General features: G+C 37.8%; 1 protein-coding gene across 2 annotated transcripts in view; it reads right to left on the reverse strand.

Moving 5' to 3' along the window:
• The window catches only part of MAN1A1 (mannosidase alpha class 1A member 1), a 211,299-nt gene that overhangs the window by 77,841 nt on the left and 111,416 nt on the right, over positions 1-22,042 (reverse strand). For both annotated transcript variants that reach the window (XM_043542854.1, XM_007069687.4), the window contains exon 5: positions 3,481-3,575. In XM_043542854.1, coding sequence (XP_043398789.1) covers positions 3,481-3,575 — 95 coding nt within the window. The remainder of the gene's footprint in view (positions 1-3,480; positions 3,576-22,042) is intronic.

The following is a 22,042-nucleotide window of genomic DNA, read 5'->3' on the forward strand; positions in this document are numbered from 1 at the left end:
CATAATCATATTCAGAAAATCGTAACCTTTCTAATGATATCTCATGACTTATCTTGCATTCATCATAACTATGTCATAATCACATCATAATAACAACACTATGAAGAATATGGGGTGCAGTGTCACACAACCTTACTTTTTCTGCACTATTTTAAAATATGTGGTCTGTCATTACCATGATTCAAAAAGTATATATTAAAGTATTTTAGGACAAGTTTTTTTTCTTTTTTCAAGACTGAAGAGATAATTTATACAGTATATGGCCTTAGAGTGAGATTCTGTGCTGTGCTTCCTATAGGCATATTAGCTAAATTGGCTTTAGGGCACCACCTTTGTGCCCTCTCAATTCTGGGCTGCTTCAGGGATTGATAGACCAGCAGCCTAACTCAGACAGCCATTCTGTACAGTATGGTGATTAATGAAAATCAAAGCCTAGCCTGCTATAAAGACATTACTTATTGATACAAAGATATTCACAATGCTCAAACAGCATAAATGTTGTTTTGTTAAGGGAACTTTCTTCCTCATCCAAAAAACTAAGCATGTTTAGTCTTGAGAAAAGAAGATTGAGGGAGAGACCTGATAACAGTCTTCAAATATGTTAAGGGCTGTTATATAAAGAGGATAGTGGGTCAATTGTTCTCCATGTCTACTGAAGGCAGGACAAACATTAAACGGTTTACTCTGCAGCAAGGGAGGTTTAGATTAGATATTAGGGAAAATGTTCTAACTATAAGGATAACTAAGCATTGCAATTGCTTACCAAGGGAGGCTGTGGTATCCCTGTCATTGGAGGTTTTAAAGACTAATTTAGACAAACACTTGTCAGGGAAGGTCTAGGTATACTTAGTCCTATCTCAGTGCAGGGGGGGATGGACTAGATGACCTCTCAAGGTCCCATCCAGTCCCACAATTCTATGATTTGAGTAGCTACTGTATCCAGTTTGTTCATAGATATTTCAACCATTCTGTCAATCATTTGCTTTCAGAGTTCAGCTCAATTCCACTTTTAACTTGTAACAGATGTTAAAATGTAGAAATAAGACATAACTGAATCTATCGTGAACAGATGTTATTCTCAGTCTACACTCAAACATAGTCAGTAGCCTATGTAGTGTACAAACCTGCCGTTTCCTGGCGTTTGCTTTTATTAACATTCAGCTCAAATTTTCTCCCTAGTCTTAACTGCTCTCATGGTTCCCATCTCAGGATTGTTCTCCCCATCTCTTATATCCTTTCCTTACAGACAGCTCCCTTATATCTCTGGTGGGTAATGACTTAGTGGAACCTACATAATATTCCATCACAGGACCAACACTTGCTAACAGTGTGGAGTGTGTGTGTGTGGGGGGGGGAAGGGGGTGTCTAACAAACACTGCCAACCCTGTTCTAACTACACAAATGATAATTTTATTTAGACCGGCTTTAACTTTCACTGTACGCTTTTACGTTTACAATTTTCTTTCCAGTGTTTTAAAATATATTATCATGTAAAGTATATTTATTACACATGGTGAAGAGCTAGTCAGGATGTTAAACATAAATGTTATTCTAAAAAGGAACAACTCAGTGGATTAGCAGTAATGTTACCTACTAACAAGTAGGTTCTTAAGTAACCTCCGGATTCCCTTTCTCCAGGCGAGTGGAGACCAGATATTTTATGGAACAGCAGAAAGCCTCATGCCCCTTACTTCTGACAGGTGAAAATAATATTTGGATGTTGTGGAAGAGTGGTAACATTGTCTGAATGGGAATAATATGGACAAATGTCCAACTCTGCTCAAAAATAAAGAGGTGGGCTGGGTCATATTTTTGGAGACAATTTCCATCCAAAACAGAAAAGTACTGTATAGGAACTTGTCCCCAGGGATAGAGATTTACCCTTGACTGGCCCAACATGACAAAAGCAATCCAAACTACTTTTCTGTATGTCATAGTTTGTCTCCTGCCCACAAGTGTCAGTCCCTTTCAAATGTTATAAACACTGGCTTCCCTGAAGCAAGGGAGGCAAAGGACAAAGCTTCTACTGATGCTAGAGCTGGGAAATCAATTAATTTTTCTGTTTGGCCGGCAAAAAAGTTAGTTCAGTTCTGAAAGCATTCCGAAAGGTTCTAATTTTGGGTGAGGAGAAGGCACTGAACCACTTGGTGCTGAATCCACTACACCCTTGATGCCCTGGCCCTGGAATCAGAGACTGACTTCACTGCCCAAGACTATACAGAATCTCAATATTGTGCTCCCTCAAAGCTCCTGCGGTACGTAGATTGAAGCCATCAGCCCTTCAAAACTCCAACTAATTTGTAACACTGCAGCCCGCTTCCTCAGCAACACTGGCTACCATGAGCAAACCAAACCCATCCTCTACTCTCTATGCTGGATTCCCATACAACAGAGTCACGTTCAAGGTCTTGATGGCAGTTGATGGCCTGTCCCAGAATATCTAAAGGATCATCATTATTCTCTGGGATGAGAACCGTAGTCGACAACTCCACTCTTGGAGAAAATGGAACTTTCTACAATAAAGATGAAGCTCATCTATGCAGGAGACAGAGCTTTCCTGGCGACCAGTCTTTCTCCCAAAGAAACTAAGGACCATCATAAACTTCCTTCCTTCACCACCTTTTGCCCCAAGTGCAAGGCACACTTCCTTCAACCTGCCTTTAACACACACAATGTGTATATTAAAAAAACCTGAAACAAAACCCTAGTAAACCAAAACACTGCACTGCACACACAATTTTCTCCCTGGGGAGAGGAAGAGAGAAGAGAATGAATCATATGATAGATGTTACTCACATCTCTTAATGCACTCCCAAAAGTGCTGTTACTATTGAGATTAGTGTGGTATAAAAAAATATTGAATAGAATATGTTTCCCCCAAAAGGCTTTCCAAAACTGGTTAAAACGGGAAAAATCTCTATTTTGGTAAGTGTGGTATTTCTATTGCACTCATGACTAGCAGCACAGTAAGTGATAAAAAGAAAATGGGAAACACACTTAGGAATTCACGTACGTTCTCTAACTTTTTATTTTTAATTTATTTACATTCAGAACTGCGAAACATAAGATCTTATAGGAATTTCCCCCCAGTGAGCATGTAGGAAGACTAAAATTTTCTAGAATATTAAAATGTGACTTTTTCCGTACCATTTGGTGGCTGTTCACAGGTCCCTGTGGAATGAGTTGACATCAGCCAAGTTCAGAGTGAACAAAAATTCCCCCCTCAATTGGCATGTTTGTTGGCAGTCTCTACTGAGAGTTTAAGGACTAAATGGACAGGACTGAATTATTTTCGTTGCTCAGAGGTGATCTCTTCAAAACAAAGTCTGGGGTACACTGCTCAGACTGTAAACCTGAGAAAGTATATGCTCTGCCTGTGCTTACACCTGTTCTGTGGATAAACACAGGACTTCAGCTTCAATTTAACTGAATGCAGCCCTCCTCATGTGTGCTAAATTCACAAAAAATAGTTATTTTTACCTCTTAATATTAAGCAATGCCCAAGGTATTCCAGTGGGAGTGTTAAACGCTGGGAGCAACTTTTCTCCAAGTTCCACTGCTTTCTTTCGAAATATCTGAAAAATAAAAACCAAGCATAATATTATACCGTATAAACTATGTACTAAGTACTAGGAAATAAATCGTGTTGTTGATATTACTATTGGTAGTGTTTTACAAAGCATCCCTTAACACTACATAGTATAGCACCTTGGGGTTTGTGCAGAGATGTTGAAGAAAAAGGAAGATACAATACTTTAGTACCGAAGGAAAAGTTATACCTGGCATTCTATTCATAAGATTTAGAACTACTTCAATATGTCTAACTATCAGCAGGAAACACAACAGAACTTTTTATGCTTAGAGAAAAAGTATCTAGTTATAACAATACTGCAAATATGGGTTCTGCTCTCTCCAATTGCCAATAGTTAGCTCAGGCTGGACTGAGCTAACTGTTGGAAGGCTTTCTTTGAGCACTATCTGATGATCTCTTCAAGAAGAGAGTTTTCTAATACAGGAAAACTGTTCCAATTTAATATAGAAACCTATTTATGGAGAGCAATTACAATACTTGGCTGTTCAAGCACTATTATCTGCTTTGAATCACACTGGGGTTTTATAGAACATACAAAAAATAATTATCCCAGGTGTACTAAAATATCAAAGTCACCTTTGCTGATTTTCTCTCCAACAGTGCCTCAACTTAGTTTTTCTCATGAAAACATTTACAATACATGTTTTTAGGCATCAATTTTCAGTTTGATATATATCACAATTTAAATTGGTATTCTAAGCCAAATTTTCTGAGGAAGAAAAATGCACACATCAACTTTGTACAGATGTACTTGTGTGTGTAAACAACATTTGCTGGTGGACCAGTGCAAGAGAAGAGAAGAGCACACTCATTTACCTTCTCATAAGTAACAGCAGTTCATAAGAAATACTGTACTTTCCAAAAGCCACTTTCAATATTTGTAAATAAAGTAGGTTTTTATTTAATCAGAGGATCTTACACTTTTTGGTCAAATTTCAGTTGCTGGATTTTAGTGCCTGGATGCTGGGTGGCGTTGGTGGCCTGAGATATACAGAAGGTCACACTAGATGATCATGATCCCTTCTGGCCTCTGATTCTGTAACCACATGGGACACCAAAACTAACCATAGTTTCCTGTTGGGTCCTCTATCTTACCATTTGTGACTACGAATGATTGTGGGATTGGACTTGTAACAGAAATGTGTCTGATTTTGGATGGGGCCGGTTAGCTGCATTCTTGTACTAGAGTTGGTATCTGCATGGAGTTGGACAGCAGGAGTTGGTGCTTCAGCCTACTCCTCCCACTCTTAACCGTGCTCTACTCCAGGGAAGAGAGGCAGGAATTAAGTGCTGTGATGAGGGCCAAAGTAGTATCGAGGTAGATTTAACAGAAATTTGACAATGAGAAAAATAAGCAATTTGTTTAGGATGCTTTCGATATCCAGTTTGTTTCTGAATATTCGAAGTAGTTTATTATATTTTCATTATGGTATGGATTTTGCCACAAATTATGGCTATGTCCTTCAGACTGCTTTACAGTATGCCTGGGGTTAAGAGGATACTTTGAAACCACAGCTAGTGTAGAATTCACCGTCTCCCTGCTTGGAGGCATTAGCTATCGGGAGCATGTTAAAATAAGTCTATGAAGACTGCACTGGCTTTCCATTTCTTTTTGTCTGCAATTCAAGTTGTTCAGATTGATCTATAAATACCAATATTGTTTTTTGCCCTAGCTACTTTAGAGACCATCTCTTTTTCCTATACGATGTCATGACAGTGGAGATCAACTGGACAACTCATGCTAGCAGTCCCTATATTTAAAACATCTGGAGACTGGCTGTACAGTATATCATGATGGACCTCACTCATGTTGGAATTTATGTTCCCTACTAATGCAACAGAGGAGGACACAGTATGAGATCATATCTTTTCTCGGGGTTTTGCCTGAATGAGACATTGTGGCAGTACGTATTTTATTTTGTGGAACAGGAGTCAAGGTTGATGGTTGTCAATGTTTCATGGGTATTATTTTTAAGGCATGTGCCCCGGGACAGTCTGAGTTGCTTTTTATAAATAAAAACATACATACATTTAACTATACTATAGGATACAAGGCCATGACCATGATTTCATAACTGTGGTACATTATTGGCTGTATTAATCATTATTAAGCAGCCTATACACAGGCTCAGCAAGAGATATATTAGAGTAATTGTTTCTGGACAAGAAAATATTACTTTAACTAGTTTAACATCAAGGTTTTAATGCTGCAATACTGAACTACAAATTATTCACAACTTTCAGTAATAAAACTTCCATCATTCAATCTTGTTATACTTATTTGTTGACATATCTCAATTTCCTTGAAGCTTGTTTTGTCTGTTTCAGGGAGACAAGAATTGGTTAGCCAAAACTAATGGTTCTAATATTAAGCATTAAGGAAATATTTTTCCACTTTTAGATAAGCAAGGAAAGCCATAAGTTATTCATGTGAACTAATGCTCTGAACAAATATTACATCAGCTTTAAAACACAAGAAAAAATTAAGCATACTGGTGTTAGGAAGTTAATTGGAATACCCTTTTCAAAATTAGTAGCTAGAAGTACAGGAATTGAAACGGAAAAGGAAAAGCCACTAAGAAAATAGGACCAGAGTAATTTTTAAATTGAACTAACATTCTAGAACAAGTCTTGAGCATAAAAGTCCACTCTTGTCACTTGCAACAAAGATTTTCATAAATTACTCAATTGATTCTAATAATTTTTAACTTCTTTCCAAAATTCAAAATTTGAACTAGAATAAAGGAACTATAGACATTCTTTAATTTTACCTAAGACTATAATTTAACATGACTGTACTACTGACTGTGCGGTAACTATCTAATGAGTAAAAAACAGTACTGGCAACTGTGATTTCAAGCATACAATAAGGCTGTGTGAATGGCTGAACATACTGAATTGGAATGTGATCCAGCAAAAATCACCATCCTTGAATAGACAAAAAGCTAACAGCGAAAGCCACTTTTTATTCATTTAACTGAAACCTTTAATACAGTTCAGCAACAAATAAGAAAAACTCATCTTAGCTGCAATTAGTTAGCTCAATCTATCTCAGAACATTTTTTTCTTTTGCAGACCATACATTTCCTAACAGTGTGCAAGAAATAAATGCTATGCAAAAGAATCCATAAGGTACTTGCTTTTTACAAGTTGATGAAAATTAAGAAGTTGAAACTTTCATTTTTAAAGACACATCCACATGCCAATATAGATTTTAGCCAATGTTTACCAAACTTGTCTCTGTTCCCTCAGAATATTTTAAACATGTCTATTGCATCTATTGTCATACACCAAACTTAACCTGTCATTTAATTCATTCAATGAACACATTAAAATTGTTAACTTATCATTCTGCCTCTATAATTTAGTTCCTTAATTTTAAAAAAATATTTAAATAAATTTATTCCTCATGAGAGAGAGGCTAGATTAATAGTTTTGCAAAATGAACTACTTTGTCGATAGGTTTCAGAGTAGCAGCCGTGTTAGTCTGTATTTGCAAAAAGAAAAGGAGTACTTGTGGCACCTTAGAGACTAACAAATTTATTTGAGCATCAGCTTTCGTGAGCTACTGTAGCTCACGAAAGCTGATGCTCAAATAAATTTGTAAGTCTCTAAGGTGCCACAAGTACTCCTTTTCTTTCTGTCGATAGGATACACAAGCTCTGGGAAGGCATGCCTTGGTATAACACAATGCCTATGTGTATTGTGGCCCCTATTACTAATAAGTCACCCAGATTCCTCCATTTTAATTCTCTGTCTTTCACAGTATTAACACTTGTTAGAACTATTCCTTGTACAAGATAAGGAAAATAACCACATCTACATACACTGTATTTTCATCAGCAAACTTCCTACAATAATTGCTTTTATAATTTGTTCAATCGTCTCTCAAAGTGTGTGAAGCACCTTTCTGACCTCCTCCAAACTCAGAAAGTCATCCCTGTTCAGCAAAGAACTTAAGTTATGTGCTCTGGTGAACTTGGACACCAACTTTAGACTGTATGTGTGGAGAGTTTAAATAAATTAGTTTTTAAAAAGTCTATTTAGAGAGATTACTCCCATTCACCATGCTATTATATGGTATGCAGAAGTGGTAACTGTACTCATAAAACTTTTTTCTTTTACTGAATTGATCATTGTGGATTTAAATAAAAGCTTTATTTTCAAGATAGTAGATCAAATATTCAGAACTGAATAGTTCCAACTAACAAGAAGCTCCAGTCCTGAGATCACATCCATGATGGCAGGCCCTTATACTCCCATGGAACCTCATTAACATCCACATGGGCACAAAGGGCTACTCGCCCAGATCTAATTGCAGGATTGAGGGCAAAGCTATTTTCTGTGGTGAGAATGAACAATCCAAAGTATAGGGTGTTTTTTTTTCCTGAATGAAACAGGCATACATATTCGCTCTCAGAGAAAAATGATGCCCTCTACCTGGAATGACAAATATTTATGAAAGTCAAATTAGCCTAATAACTATTGCAAATGAAGTGATCAGGAAAAAGGGAAAACAGAACACAAAGGAGGAACAAGTGCCTTCTACAAATTCTAACTATAATACACATCCAAGCATGGTGAATTATTGTAAATTAAAGAGCATTTCTAACTCCATCAAAAGACATTAACCTTCACCAGCAATGATGGGGTAATTTTATCTTATCCTTCAGCTCCAAACTAATTTATGCATTGTGGTATCTGATTGATTAAAAAATAAAATAAATTATAAAACGTACACCCCTGAAAGAATTCTCTACAGAATGATGAAACTGGAAGTTAAACTTTAACAACTACATCAGGAAAACATCATACTTAGAATTTTAAAAACAAGTATTGAAAACATTTTCTTCTCACTTCTATATCTGTTCAATAAAACATTATTCACTTTTTTCATTACACTTACAGATGGAAATAGACAGGACTCTGACTAAGATGCATTGTTTTCTTTGCAGCAACTGACCGCCTTTCCCAGTGGGCCAGCCCAAGAATATTACAATGCAAAACAAAGAAACAAGGATACGAGAATGAACAAGGACAGTCTGCTTTGCTTTTCCTCAGGCAATATAATAGAAGACTTTTTACCACAACGAGTACTGATTTATTTAAGTTTAAAATGATCTGCTAACAGAGAACTCCTTTGAAAAGCTCATTCTGATACCTTCTATACAAGACCACCTACTAAAATAAATGTCGTGTCCCCCCCCCCAAAAAAAAAAATGTTCAAAGCTACACATAGAAATCCTATTTTCCACATACTGGTGTGTCCTTTAGCATGCAACACCACTTTTATATACAGAGTACTACTTTAAATGTCACATTATTTTCAGCAATTCCTATAACGTCATATTCATGGTCTTTATGATCCAGATGCAGATTATCAAGATGCTTTCACAAATTCAACAGCAAATCCTTTACCTGCAGGTAAGTTATTTTATAATTGCCATTGCATTGTTAGTTACAAGTTATTTTGAGAGTTTGCTAGTATGTTAAATTCGATGCATACACCATTTCCTTAAAAATGCAATGGATCAACCTAAAAGCATAGTTTAAAACAATGGTGAACTTATAAAATACCTATTACTAGCAATGCAACAGTAATTGTAAAAACAAACAATTGCAGGGGAAGGCTCTGTTATTGAATGTGTCTCAGCATTTGAATAACTTGCTAAGTGATTATAAGGTAAACATCATAAACATGGCAACACAAAAAAAAAAGTCCTTAAGACTCTAAACTGCTTCTCTGTAGGTCATTGAAATGGAAACAAAGAAAAATCACAAAATTCTAAATGTGTAGCATATATCAAACTCATTATATTAGCACATTGCGGAAGATTTGATTCCCTTCACCATCACAAAAAAAAGCAAGTGAAATGTGAAACTGTATACATTGTGGTAGTAAAGCAAAATGGGGAGATACAGATCATATAATGGAAGCCCCTTTATGTTTACTGAATATTTTTATACGGAAGTGCGTGAAACAAGCACAACATCCTTATCAAAAGTTGAATATTCTGGACAAGATTTTCAGAAAACAGAAGTTAAAGTGTGTAGCACTTCTAAAAATCAGACTATATATTTCAATGCCTAATAAATATAGATTTAGGAGCTTAACTTTTGGCTCTAACTTTCAAAACAGTCTCGGTCTAACTTTATTCAGTGTAAAGAAACACATTAAACAGATGCAAGTAACAGTATTCCTATAGGACCCTCGGAAGTTATGGTCATGAAAAATCCAGAAGTGAATAAATAAATGTGCCAGTAACAGTATGTTGGGCATCTCATAGCTATATTGGAAATCTGACTCCAGTCAAATGTGTAGTAGTCTACAAAACATTTCCACATACAGACTCCGCTAGTACCCATGCCCTAAAAGTTCTGTTTCTGTTATGCTGCACTCCCAGAATTTAGATGTCAGTCAGTGCTGAAGGTCTTTGATTTTCTTAGTTCTTTAGTTACTGTTACCTTTGTTACAGCTATTTTAAATCTTCTGCTTAGCTTAACACATTGTGGCTAAACTCTTATCTTAACTACTTATTCATAAATTGTCGAATCCCTAAATATGATACTGGAGTATTTAACATATATAAATACATAATGTGGTACATACTGTTCTGTATGTTGTGTTTTTAGAATGATGTTATTTTGAGAGTCAGAGCATGGAATGTACCCATAATTTTACAAGGCAGTTAAACCTTAAGACAAATTGCTGTTGGTATTACATTGCTCATTGACTAAAACTAATAAAATTGTTCTGAAGTGTTTTCTATTTAGAAATAAAGAGTTACCTAATGTAACAACCAAAATCCTGCCACTATTTTCAGTAGATTAGCTTTGGCTGTTTTATGGTACCATGAACCGCAGGAAAAGGAAATTACTCCTCTATTGTTCGAAAGATCATCATACCAAAAAAGAGTCAAACAGTGCCATGAAGTTATCCCTGTCAGAAAAGGCTTTGGAGAGCTTAATCAGACTGAAATAATTGGATTAGTGAGAGCTTCCCATGCTTAATCCAAATATACAAACAGTGAAAAATTAATCAATCATACTTGCTAATCCTAGCAGTATCTAACATGTATAATGATTTTTTGAAACACTGTAACTAGGGAACTAAAGTGTAGCTCTACTGTGTTCTGAAATCTTTTAGGGAAGCCAGTAATGCCCAGCACAAAATACTAAAAAGCTTGAAGACAGAACTAAACAGAGATGGACGAGAAACTGCTGTATAATAATTTGAATTTAGATTTATGCTTGAAACTGGCAGTTAGGCAGGTGACTGCTCAATTTTAGGCTCAAATCAAAAATAAATACATAAAACAAACTGCAAGACAGAGGGTTTTGTTTCAATTATACTGAACTGTGTCTTTTGGTTATGCTTCTGTACCTTTAGGAAGTGCTCAGGTAGCCATAAATTGCAAAAACAGCCTAAAAGTTTTGAGGAAGGGCCCTTAATCTGGAGGCGAAGGGCAGTAATTGCTAACGTAGCTGATATTTATAACAGGTATTTGTAATTTCTTTAAGGTTTATGTTTATTGGTACAGTTAAAAGTGAAGTTAGAGGAACATACAAATGGAAAAATTTCTCAGCTTGAGGTATTTAATTTTCAGGTATGAGTTGTGTTTGAAAAAGCTATACAACAATTAACGAATGAATAACTATACAGAAGTCACAGAATCATAGGGTTGGAAAGGACTTGAGATGTCACCCAGTTCATCTCCCTTCACCGAGGCAGGACCATATATACCTAGACCATCTCTGACAGGTGTTTCTCTAACCTGTTCTTAAAAACTTCCTAAAATGGCGATTCCACAACCTCCCTTGGTAACCTATTCCAGTATTTAACTAATCCTTAAAGCTATAAAGTTTTTCCTAGTATCTAACCTAAATCTCCCTTGCTGCAGATTAAGCAGAACACTTCTTTTTCCACCTTCAGTGGAAATAGAGAAACACTTGATCACCATCCCTCTTTATAAAAGCCCTTAACACATTTGAAGACTATCAGGTCCCCCTATAGTCTTCTTAACAGCAGTTTTTTTAAAATAGCATCTCAGTGTCAATAAATCAGTGACAGAGTTTGGAAGTACCATTCTTATCACGTAGGAACAGAAACAGAATGTTTTGTATCACTGTAAAGGCTGGAATCCCAAGATGGCAAGATATCAGATGTTAAAACTCTCAGTGGTCCACAACTGTATACTGATCCTAGATCTCAGACCAGTGTAAATGTCAAATCTCTGCTTTCACATGACCTATATGTGTGGGGAAAGTAACCTGATATTATCACATTTATTATCATCTGTACTGCGGTAGTGCCCAAAGGCCTCACTCGGGATCCTTGTCCCACGCTGTGCAAAGCACTGTACAGACATATGCCACAGGTAGATAGTCTATACCCCACAGAACTCACAATCTATGACAGATTTTTTTTTTTCATTAATTGCTGTTGGAATGCTGCTCATAGAAATGGAATGTTATTAGTCCACTAATCTCTTCTGGGATAAACAGTACGTTGGGAGGCCAAAAGTGGAACATAAATGCAATATATTTCATGGTTCTGTTTCCTCCATGGCTAAGGAAGAAAGAAATTTAACACTACATGGTTTTGACAATATACTTTATGTGGTATAAATTAAAACATTTATACATTTAAGTAAAGAACACAGTATACAACAGCGAGACATACTATATCACATTGTGAAGAGACAGTATACCTCTGGATGTCATCTTAGGGGTTTGAGTTTTTCCTGATTAAGGAAACAGCTGTCCCAATAAAATTGCTCCTTATTCACCAGTAATGAGTATCTTTAAGCACAGTTCCACTGTTAAGCCACAAGCATCTGCTTCCTAATTTTCTGTTCATTTAGCTTTGTGTACCAAACCCTAGCTACAGCAGCAAACTTAGAAACTTCATTTTACATGTTGTGAGCCACCATATCCAAACAAGGGGTAGCACTTTGCATAAAAAATTTTCTTTTCAGATAGCTGACTGGTAAGATTTGATTCGCAGCATAGCTTGTGTGAAAGGAGGGAGTCACCTAATAGGTGCTATGTTGTGAATCAATAATTACATTCTCTAAGCAGCATAAAGCACTCACAGAAGGTTCATTCCTGGCCTCATAAATCTGGCTATATCTTTTAATTCTAATGCCATTAAGTGACTTTAAGCCATGATTTAGCAATAGAATAAGCTCCTAAATCACTATGGGAGGCACATAAAGACTGAAATTATGTGCTGATGGCATGCAATTTGTGGAGGCAGTGGCTGTCCTACTTGCTCTTTAATGTCAATAGCGAATGAGGAGATGGGTTGTTAAATTTCAGGTTCAACATCACAGGACATTTGTAAGCTTGTTCTATTTGCTAGTGGGAAAAACACTTCTTAAAAGCCCTTATTCATATTAAATTTTGTCGTACAACAATAGAAATAGGCGCAGTATTTTACTGAGTTCTCCTATTAGTTGATTTATGCTTCCAATCAATTTTATTAATTTTGGTATAAAATACCTGAATTTCTTATTGGTATGTCAGAACAACGATTTAAGGAGCTCCTCAACTGGTAGCAGCGCAGTGTTAAACTACTAGGAGTAAGCAGTAGCAAACAGACATTCCCCTTTTGATGGAACAGGAGCAGAAACCAGACAGTTGGGGATTGGCCCTGGGATACAAAGGGCTGAAGAATTCTTTCGTATTATAAAGGTGAGCATCTGAATAATAGTAAGTACTGTTTTCATTATGTTGAAAAGTCACACTTCCCTGTGAAGAATCTATGTATTTCTAAACAAAACATTTTTTGCAAGTGACTTGAAACAATTCTTTGCCTTTAAATTAAAAAAGTGGAGGAAACTGTTGTAACACAACTGATCAGAGGAGCTCATTACTGTTACATCAAAAGGGTTTGAGGTAAACAGAGACTTGCAGGTCTCATGTAGTGTAGAAACACTGGATCTGAAGTCCTATGCACACACTCCATCTGACTGGCACCCTCGACTTCCTCCAGGAGAGGAATGAGCCAAACAACTTCTACAGAAACTTTGCTTTTGTTTTCAGAAGTTGCGAACAGGTGCATTAGTCAAACCTTTGTAAATAGTAGTGGATGGACACAGGAAAAAAAGCAAGATGGCAGCTCAAATTTGGTGGTTTCTGAAGGACAACAAATTTCCTCAGTTTATCTGCCAAAGTTTTAAGGTAAGTCATCATGTGTATATGGATGTTTCATCAAGTCTACACTAAACTCAAAAATCTAAAACACACTAGTTCAATATTTCTTTCAAGAAAAGTGAACATTTAAAGCTTATTTTACTGTCATTTACGCACAAGATCTATTCTGTTCAAGTTCTTATACAGCACTATCATTGTGGTAGCTGCATACTACTGCCCCCCCTTGATACACATGTATAATTCCACTGAACAGTAGTGGGATTTGTTTATGCATCAAGAAAAAACACAGCACTCCTTTAAAGAGTAACTGTTTCCTTTACTGTTTTAACATGAAGCAGCAGAAATTGAATACGTAATACTGAAATACAACAGAACCTCAGAGTTACAAACACCAAAGAGTTACAAACCGATCGGTCAACCACACACCTAATTTGGTACCAGAAGTACGCAATCAGGCAGCAGAGACCCAAAAAAGCAAATCCTGTACAGTACAGTCCTGTGTTAAACACAAACTGCTAAAAAAATAAAGGGAAAGTTTAAAAAAAGATCTGACAAGGTAAGGAAACTGTTTCTGAGTTTGTTTCATTTAAATTAAGATGGTTAACAGCGGCATTTTTCTTCTGCATAATAAAGTTTCAAAGCAGTATTAAGTCAATGTTCAGTTGTAAACTTTTGAAAGAACCACCATAATGTTTTGTTCAGAGTCACAAACAACCTCTATTCCTGAGGTGTTCGTAATTCTGAGGTTATACTGAATATTTCATGTTTAAAGGGCAAAGTTCTTCTAATTGTTAAACTAAAACTGAAATTGGATTAGGAATTACCAGCTCTTACTGTGAACTCACATATTAGAAGCATCATATATTAGTAAGATGACTTCCAGAAGAGGATAATATAGCACAACTGTAATTATACTAAACTTGTTCAGCTTCTATCACTGACAGGTAGCCATTTTAATAAAGATCATTCCCCCCGCCTCCTCTACCACTTATCCTCGAGAAAGACCACATATCCTTCATTTAGTTTGGAAGAAGAACCGATGATTGATGCAGTTTCTAGATGTTTTCCTCCATAGCAGTTCCACTGAATATGGGACATTTTTATTTACACTTATAGAGATCAGACCCAGTAGTGGAGCTATACAATTATTAGGTTTTGTGGTAAAAAAAAATTACAGCAGATTGCAGAACTATTTATTTACATTGTGTTCCTCATAATACTGCAAGAATTCAAAATTTTAATGAGCTAGAGAGGCTAAAACTTACTCGCAAGTGCCCCACTCTTTGTATACAACTGTAGAAATGGAGACAGATTTGGAACCCAGGATTGTGACTTCGTGCACCATGTATCTGTTGATTCAGTTTCAAGGGTGGTTCAAATCCGAATAGTGACTGTAAAAATTAGTAATTTCTTGCTAACAGATCTGTGCTGTGTGCATCTTCAAGTCATAGCTACTTAGGCAAGTGACAGTAAGTTTTTATGCTTTTCACTCCTGTTAAACATTGTAGAGACTAACTACACATTCTTGTGCTCAGCAGAAATGCTTCGTGAATTCCAGTGATGTCCAGGCAACTCCATTAAAAGCAATGGTTGACAGATATCATTAAGGACCAAATTCAGCCTGTAAATCCTATATTGTACATGTGAGAAGTGAAACCAGAGATGGCAGGACTGAGAGTTAGAAAAAAATCTCTTTGTAATCCGATATAGAAATGATAGAGGCATACATGGAACCCCATGATGCCATTTTTAGAGTGTGTCAATTTTCCCCCCAGGGGAGAGCAACATTTTAAAGGGTAGTATATTCAGCACATCTTGGAAAACTTTGGCCATCACCTTCATATGGCACATCTGTTACAAGGCACAAAATGAACATGTGTTTTCTCTTGCAGGGTAGGAAAGGATGGTCACCCTCTCCTGAATGGCTGGTTTCTTAATTACTACTGAGGATTCTTTCAAAGAGATGGGCTATCACTGGCTACAATCCATTTGATTGTTAAAACCTAACATCTAAGACACCACGCCTATTGGCTTTGTCAAAACAAGTCTGACTAATGCTAAGTGCCTGCACCCTTTATTTAATTTAATATAGGAATTGTGAAGTCTTCTGCAGTTTGTGTAAACAAATAACGGCATTGTGAGTAACCACCACCTTTATTGTTTGGGAAAGTGCTGGCCAGGGAAGAGGGATAGCAAAAAGACTAGGAGGTTGCTTAAGTCTGATAAGAGATCAAGTGGTCTTATCCTCTAACCAGAATCCAGCAATACTGACCCGTCCTTTAAACAACTCCCGTCTTCAGAGGAGATGTGCAGTTTGGAATGATCTCAAGTTAGAATTGCTCTGCTCCTTGTTGCTTTAGCTGGGCTGGTTTACTGGACCAAGAGAGGACTGTCCCCGCTTCAAGGTCTTCAAGCGCCACCCACATGAGTTTAGAACTTAAATGCAGAGAAGTGCACATTTAGGAGTGGGGTAAATGGTGACAGTGTAAATGTAAGGTGAAGTTTCATTTACTACTGCACATTGCATTAATTGACTTATTGAAGTACCCCTACTGATTTAAATTGGTTGTGCCATTTTAATTAATCTCAATCTGCCCCATCCCATGAGAGAAAGAAACAGATGGAGCCTGTTAAAGAAAAATACTGAAGGTATATTTATTCAGGCTTGAGACAGACCAGAAGCTCTGCTCCAGGCAGTTGCCAAACAGGATTTACATTCTTGTGGCTTTAAGTTTTCCTTTAGATCTATGACCTAGAACTAACCTGTCAAAGTGGTGATCTTAGAGGGCAATGACTCTGGAAAACATTGTCATAACTAAAGCACTGAACCTAATCACAGAATAATTTTTTGCTCTCATTGGATTTATAGTGAAACCTGACAAGAAAGCTTTTGAAAAATACTTGGGCTTGGCAGACTGCAGTTTATCCTTATGACTGTCAGGAACAGCAAATGCTTACTCATTAAGTTTCTTTAATGGTAACTGTTACCCTCACAATTTGGGTCCTTGAAGTTTGCTTGTGAGTGGAGGAAACAAAAGGGCAACTTCCTTCCCAGCTGAGCTGTCCTCTGGAAAGCTTGCCATAGTCAGAGCAGAGGAACACTTCTTAGCCCTCTTTTTCTAGTAAGACAGACTACTCTTGTTCTTTAAGTCATTAAAAAAAAATCAAACACTAGAATACTATTGCTTTTATTTTAGAATATATACACATGCACGCACACAACAGGGTAACATATCTTTTTGTTTTTATTTGTTTTCTGTACACTTCTCATATTTTAGCCATTTACAGTACTGATCAAATTAAATATTCAACATATAAGTAAACTGGAATACAACTACATTTTTAGTTGTATAATTCGAAATAATTTATTGAATGGTGGAACACCTTTTACAATAAAAATAGCAAATTTGCATTTAAGTGACTAGTTCTTTCATCTCATATCTACATTTCATACACAAATAGTATATTTTGTGACTAACCTACGTTTACATTCTGATTGTCTGAATGGCTCAGGAGACATATCCCTTAAAATCAGAATTTTGTCTATTTTCACATTTTTGATCATCTGAATTTCAGATAATTGGGGTTTAGCAGCACTGGAAAAAAATAAACCTTTGTATTTGGTTCATTTTGCTGACAGACAATACCACTAAAATATAAAACTGTCCCCAATCATCTTCTTAGGATGTTAATATGTGAATATGAAACACAGGTAGTCAGAGACATTTCAACTGCGCTATAGTCTGCCGGACTATGCAGTTCTATCAGAATCAAAACACTTCACAAAATCAAGTTGACTTTATTGGAACTTAGTTTTAGAAGGAAAAAAAAACAACCCCAAACAGTTTCAACCATGTTTACATGTCTTATATACATTTTCAGAGCAAACATTCTGATTTTCCATTTTGAAACTTTTCATTTTAAAATTTTTACAATGTTAAATAAAGTTCTAAAATATACTCAAAATCAAAACAAAGAACATTTGATCAACCCAAAGTGATTTTTTCCCCCTCAGAATTTTCCTTCATAGAGAATTTCCTTTTGGAATGAAACCCATTTTCAAAATTTCAACATTATTCACAAAACAGAACTTCCATCCTCTGCACGCATCTCAAAAAACTCCAATTATGAAGGGTAAGCAACTTCCCCTTCTTCTTCGAGGGCTGGTCGAATCCCACTGTGTGTGACTGATAAGCACTACTTGGTGAGGAGGGTGCAACGTGGCCTAGCTGCTTGTAGAACTATTGTCCCAAAGAATGTATCAGAGGAGGAGGCTTGGACCAAGGTGTGGCATCTTGTGAACGTGTGAATGGAACTCCATGTTACTGTCTTGCAAACAACAAGCAAAAGTACCCTCTTGAAGTGATGCTACTGAGCAGGGCTGGCTCCAGTGTTTTTGCCGCCCCAAGCGGCAACAAAAACAAAACAAACAAAAAAAACTTGCAGCCGAACAGGGAGGCAGAGTGATGGAGCAGCTGCCAAATTCCTGCCACCGCCGAGGGTGGATTGCCGCCCCAAGGCCCGACGTCCTGCTGCCCCGTTACACTTGCCGCCCCAGGCACCTGCTTGGTTTGCTGGTGCCTGGAGCTGGCCCTCCTACTGAGGCTGCTTGTGCTCCCATAAGAATGAGCCCAGATCCTGTGTGGGGGAGGAAGATGTACAAGCTGATAAAGTAGAATACAGCCAGAAATCCAATTGGGAGACCCTCGGAGGAAATAACTAGTCCTCAAGCTTGTTTCACTATGGCAACAAACAGCCCGAGTGACTTTCTGACCTGCTTTGTTCTCTGTAGGTAACATTCCAAAGCTCATTTTTTGTTCAAGGAATAAAGTTCTCTCTCTTCACTGGAGGCTTGGGGCTTTGGGAAGAATACAGGGGAGTTGATAATCTGGGGGTTTATGGGAAATTCCAAAACTACTGTAGGGGTAAATTTCAGATATAGTAGTAGCAGCAGCAGTAGTAGTAAGTAGTAGTAGTTTGTCTTAATGAAATATTGCATACGGAGGGCCTGCCATTGGTGCCCCCAGTTTACCTATCTGTCTGGCTGATGCAATGAGGAATGTAAGTGCTTCACTTGTCTACGAAGGCTAACAGGGGGTGGAAAGGAGGCTTGGTAAGTGCTGAAAGGGTTAATTAAGGTTCCATTGAGGGGTCAGTTTTATTACCAGTGGGAAAGTTCTAATTAAGCTCTCTAAGAACCTGGAGGTTAGTGGGTGAGTAATTACAGGGTAGCTATGCACTGGAGGTAGACATGCCCAGGGGGGAGGGATAGCTCAGTGGCCTGCTAAACCCAGGGTTGTGAGTTCAATCCTTGAGGGGGCCATTTAGGGATCTGGGGCAAAAGGAAATAAATACAAAATTAAATTTGGATGATTTAGTTGGGGAGTGGTCCTGCTTTGAGCAGGGGGTTGGACTAGATCTCCTGAGGTCCCTTCCAACCCTGATATTCTATGATTCTATGTTGACCGCTGCCAGGAGAACCTGTATCGAGCTAAGGGAAAGAACTGTCATCTTGAGGGTAAGGCGGTAACCCAATATACCAAGGAATATCTGTCGTCTCTGGCGACATATGATTGGGTTGGGCCCAGAGAGGTAACATTTCCTGGTGAACTCCTTTCTGCTATTAGTAAAAATGGCTTGCACAGTTGCAGAACAGGAATGTTCTAGATCCAATGCCCATCCAAATAACAAGGTGAGGCAAAGAGCTTTTGGATTGGGATGTCTGACCCTGCTGTTCTATTGAATCGAGGTCTGGGAAGGGAAGAATGTTGATGGGCAGGCAGCTGGGCTGACATATGGAGAAGACCTTGGAACCTGAACTCTCTAGGCCATTTGGGCATGATGACAACTCATGCTCTGTCCTGTCAAATCTTCCACATTACTTAAGGAAGCAGCAGGATCAAACCATCTATCCAAGGGAGTAGGAGATGATCGCCTCTGGAGAACTGGCCCTGTGCTTTCCTAGAGCATGGATGCAGATCACTTGCCAGAATTATCCAGGTCTCTCTCACTTATTCATTTCCCTGGCCCTTGTGGGGGCCTTGGGCATTGGTGCACCTCAGTCCTTCCTATTTTCTGCCTGTGGCATGTAATAGTTTAGTCTTCTGTGAGCTGTAATACTCAGGTCTAATTTCAGTTGTTTAATGTGTGGACACTGGGTGCTGTTGGTGACCTCTGATATACAGGAGGTCAGACCAGATGATCAGGTGGTCCCTCTGGCTTTTAACTCTATGGAACAGTATGTGCTACATTTCCTGTTTGTCTGGGAGGCAGGATGGGATTCCCCGCTGAGTGAAGAAGCTGTTCACCAGTTAGCTGTATGCCACCATCTACGAGTGGGAGCTAAAGCACCTGCTGAGGCTGTCTGCCAGTGAATTCTGGGTTCCTGCAAGGTATGCTGCAGACAGGGTGTTGTGGTTCTTGATATTCCAGTTCTATAAATTGGCCACTTATATGCACAGTGGAATGGATCTCACTACTTCCTCTTTGTTTATGCGGATCAGTTGTCATGTCTGACATTATGAGAATGTGCTGAGACTGGATTAACGGTAAGAATGCCCTGCATGCTTCTCAGACTGCTCTGAATTCCAGGGGATGTGTGTGTATCCTGATTTCGTGGGATGTCCAAGTGCCCTATACTGTGTGACCAACTATGAGGGCTCCCACCAATCTAACAAGAGGTGTCTGCTTATTGTCCTGTCGGGTGTGGAGGGATAGGAAAGGAGTGCCCATAGCTAGAAGAATATTCAACATCACTCAGAAGCAGCAGCCAATGATAAAATGAAAAAGTACGTCAAAGAACTGCCTGTCCCCTCTGTACAGCTCTCATTTGTCTAATATCTATGTACAGTTATCAATGACAAGAGCTTGAGAGGGAAGCTATCGTGTTTATTGACAATAGCACCACAGTTCTTCCACGCTTACCTGGGACTGCAGTGCTGCAGAGCAGTAGAAGAACAGCTCTTGTGGGGATTCCAGTTAGCCACTCAGTTGCTGATTATTGTTAGCATATCAAGAGCTTGACTCCAAAAAGTTGTTAAAAAACTAGTTTTGTTCATATGACTAGACAGGAGTTTGTTGTGTTCCCATTAGCAGAAAATAGAGAGTGGGGACAAGGAGAAGGTATGGTGAAGCATGCTCAGGAAGCTTCCCCTCCAGTAAAACCTCTTTTATGGGTGCAGCATATGGTGGCCATCACATGGCAGCTCTGACACCGTCCCCACCCCGCCCCTAGTAGCAGTCTTCCCAGGACAATAATGGAGAGAGCACAGTGGTAGCTGAGAACTGGAATCAGTCAGTCAGTCATATGGTTTTAACAGATTTAGACATTTTAATTCCTCTAGCAATTAAGCAAAAATTTGCAAGAAACTTGGCCCACTATTATAAGCTATACTGACCATGCCATAAGCAGAACTGAAGATAAAATAATAAATCCATTGTCTAACTGCAAATGAAGTGTAAGAGTGGTCAAGCTAAAGAGGAAAAATCAGCATTAGTGGCACCCTCAAGGAAAGCAAAACAAAACTCCCAAAGATTTGTATTACTTCCAGACAAATGATGATTCTTCTCTCCCACCCCCAAGTCAACTTTATCCCCAATTCCTCCCTCATAAATGAACTCTATTTCTCCCTAGCACATCTGATAAATAGCAAGAAAGCAGTCTTCAGTTACACACACAATATTCTTTAGTAATCCAGACACACAACAAAAGTAAAGATCTTAAAATCTAAGCTTCTTTTCAGATTATGTTGTCAATAAATACCTGAAGTGCTCTTAACACTGATGAAAAGTTTAGCTCGTCTTAGTCAAGTTTGACCTTTCTTGTGTGTTCTCTCTATTTTAAGACTAACATTTAAATCCAAATGCAAACAAACTCCTGGTTTCAAATCTAATTCTTTTAATACTTGTATATCATTCATGGTAGCCTGATTAAATCCAGAAAGGCAATTTTTTTTTCAGTGGGTTTTAATGTAATTACAGCAACAAGATGTGTCAAATATGCCATGTAAAGACTTGGCTATCAGACCAAAGTATTCAATGTCTATCACATTTTTAAAATGAGCTACATTCACGATTTTATTTGAATGAATTTTAGCGCAAGCAAAATGTTTTAGAATCTATTCAATGTGTTTCAATATTCCTAGTTAATTATGATTAAACTTAAATTTACAAATAATTATGGGACGTGCAATATGTTACTATTTTAGATCATTAACCATGGGCATTTAATTCCAAAGTACCAACAATTATTGTTTCAATCACTTCTTTTTACATAACCAAAGCTGCCTTTAG

Source organism: Chelonia mydas, chromosome 3 (genome assembly GCF_015237465.2).
Source record: "Chelonia mydas isolate rCheMyd1 chromosome 3, rCheMyd1.pri.v2, whole genome shotgun sequence".
Classification (NCBI taxonomy): domain Eukaryota; kingdom Metazoa; phylum Chordata; order Testudines; family Cheloniidae; genus Chelonia; species Chelonia mydas.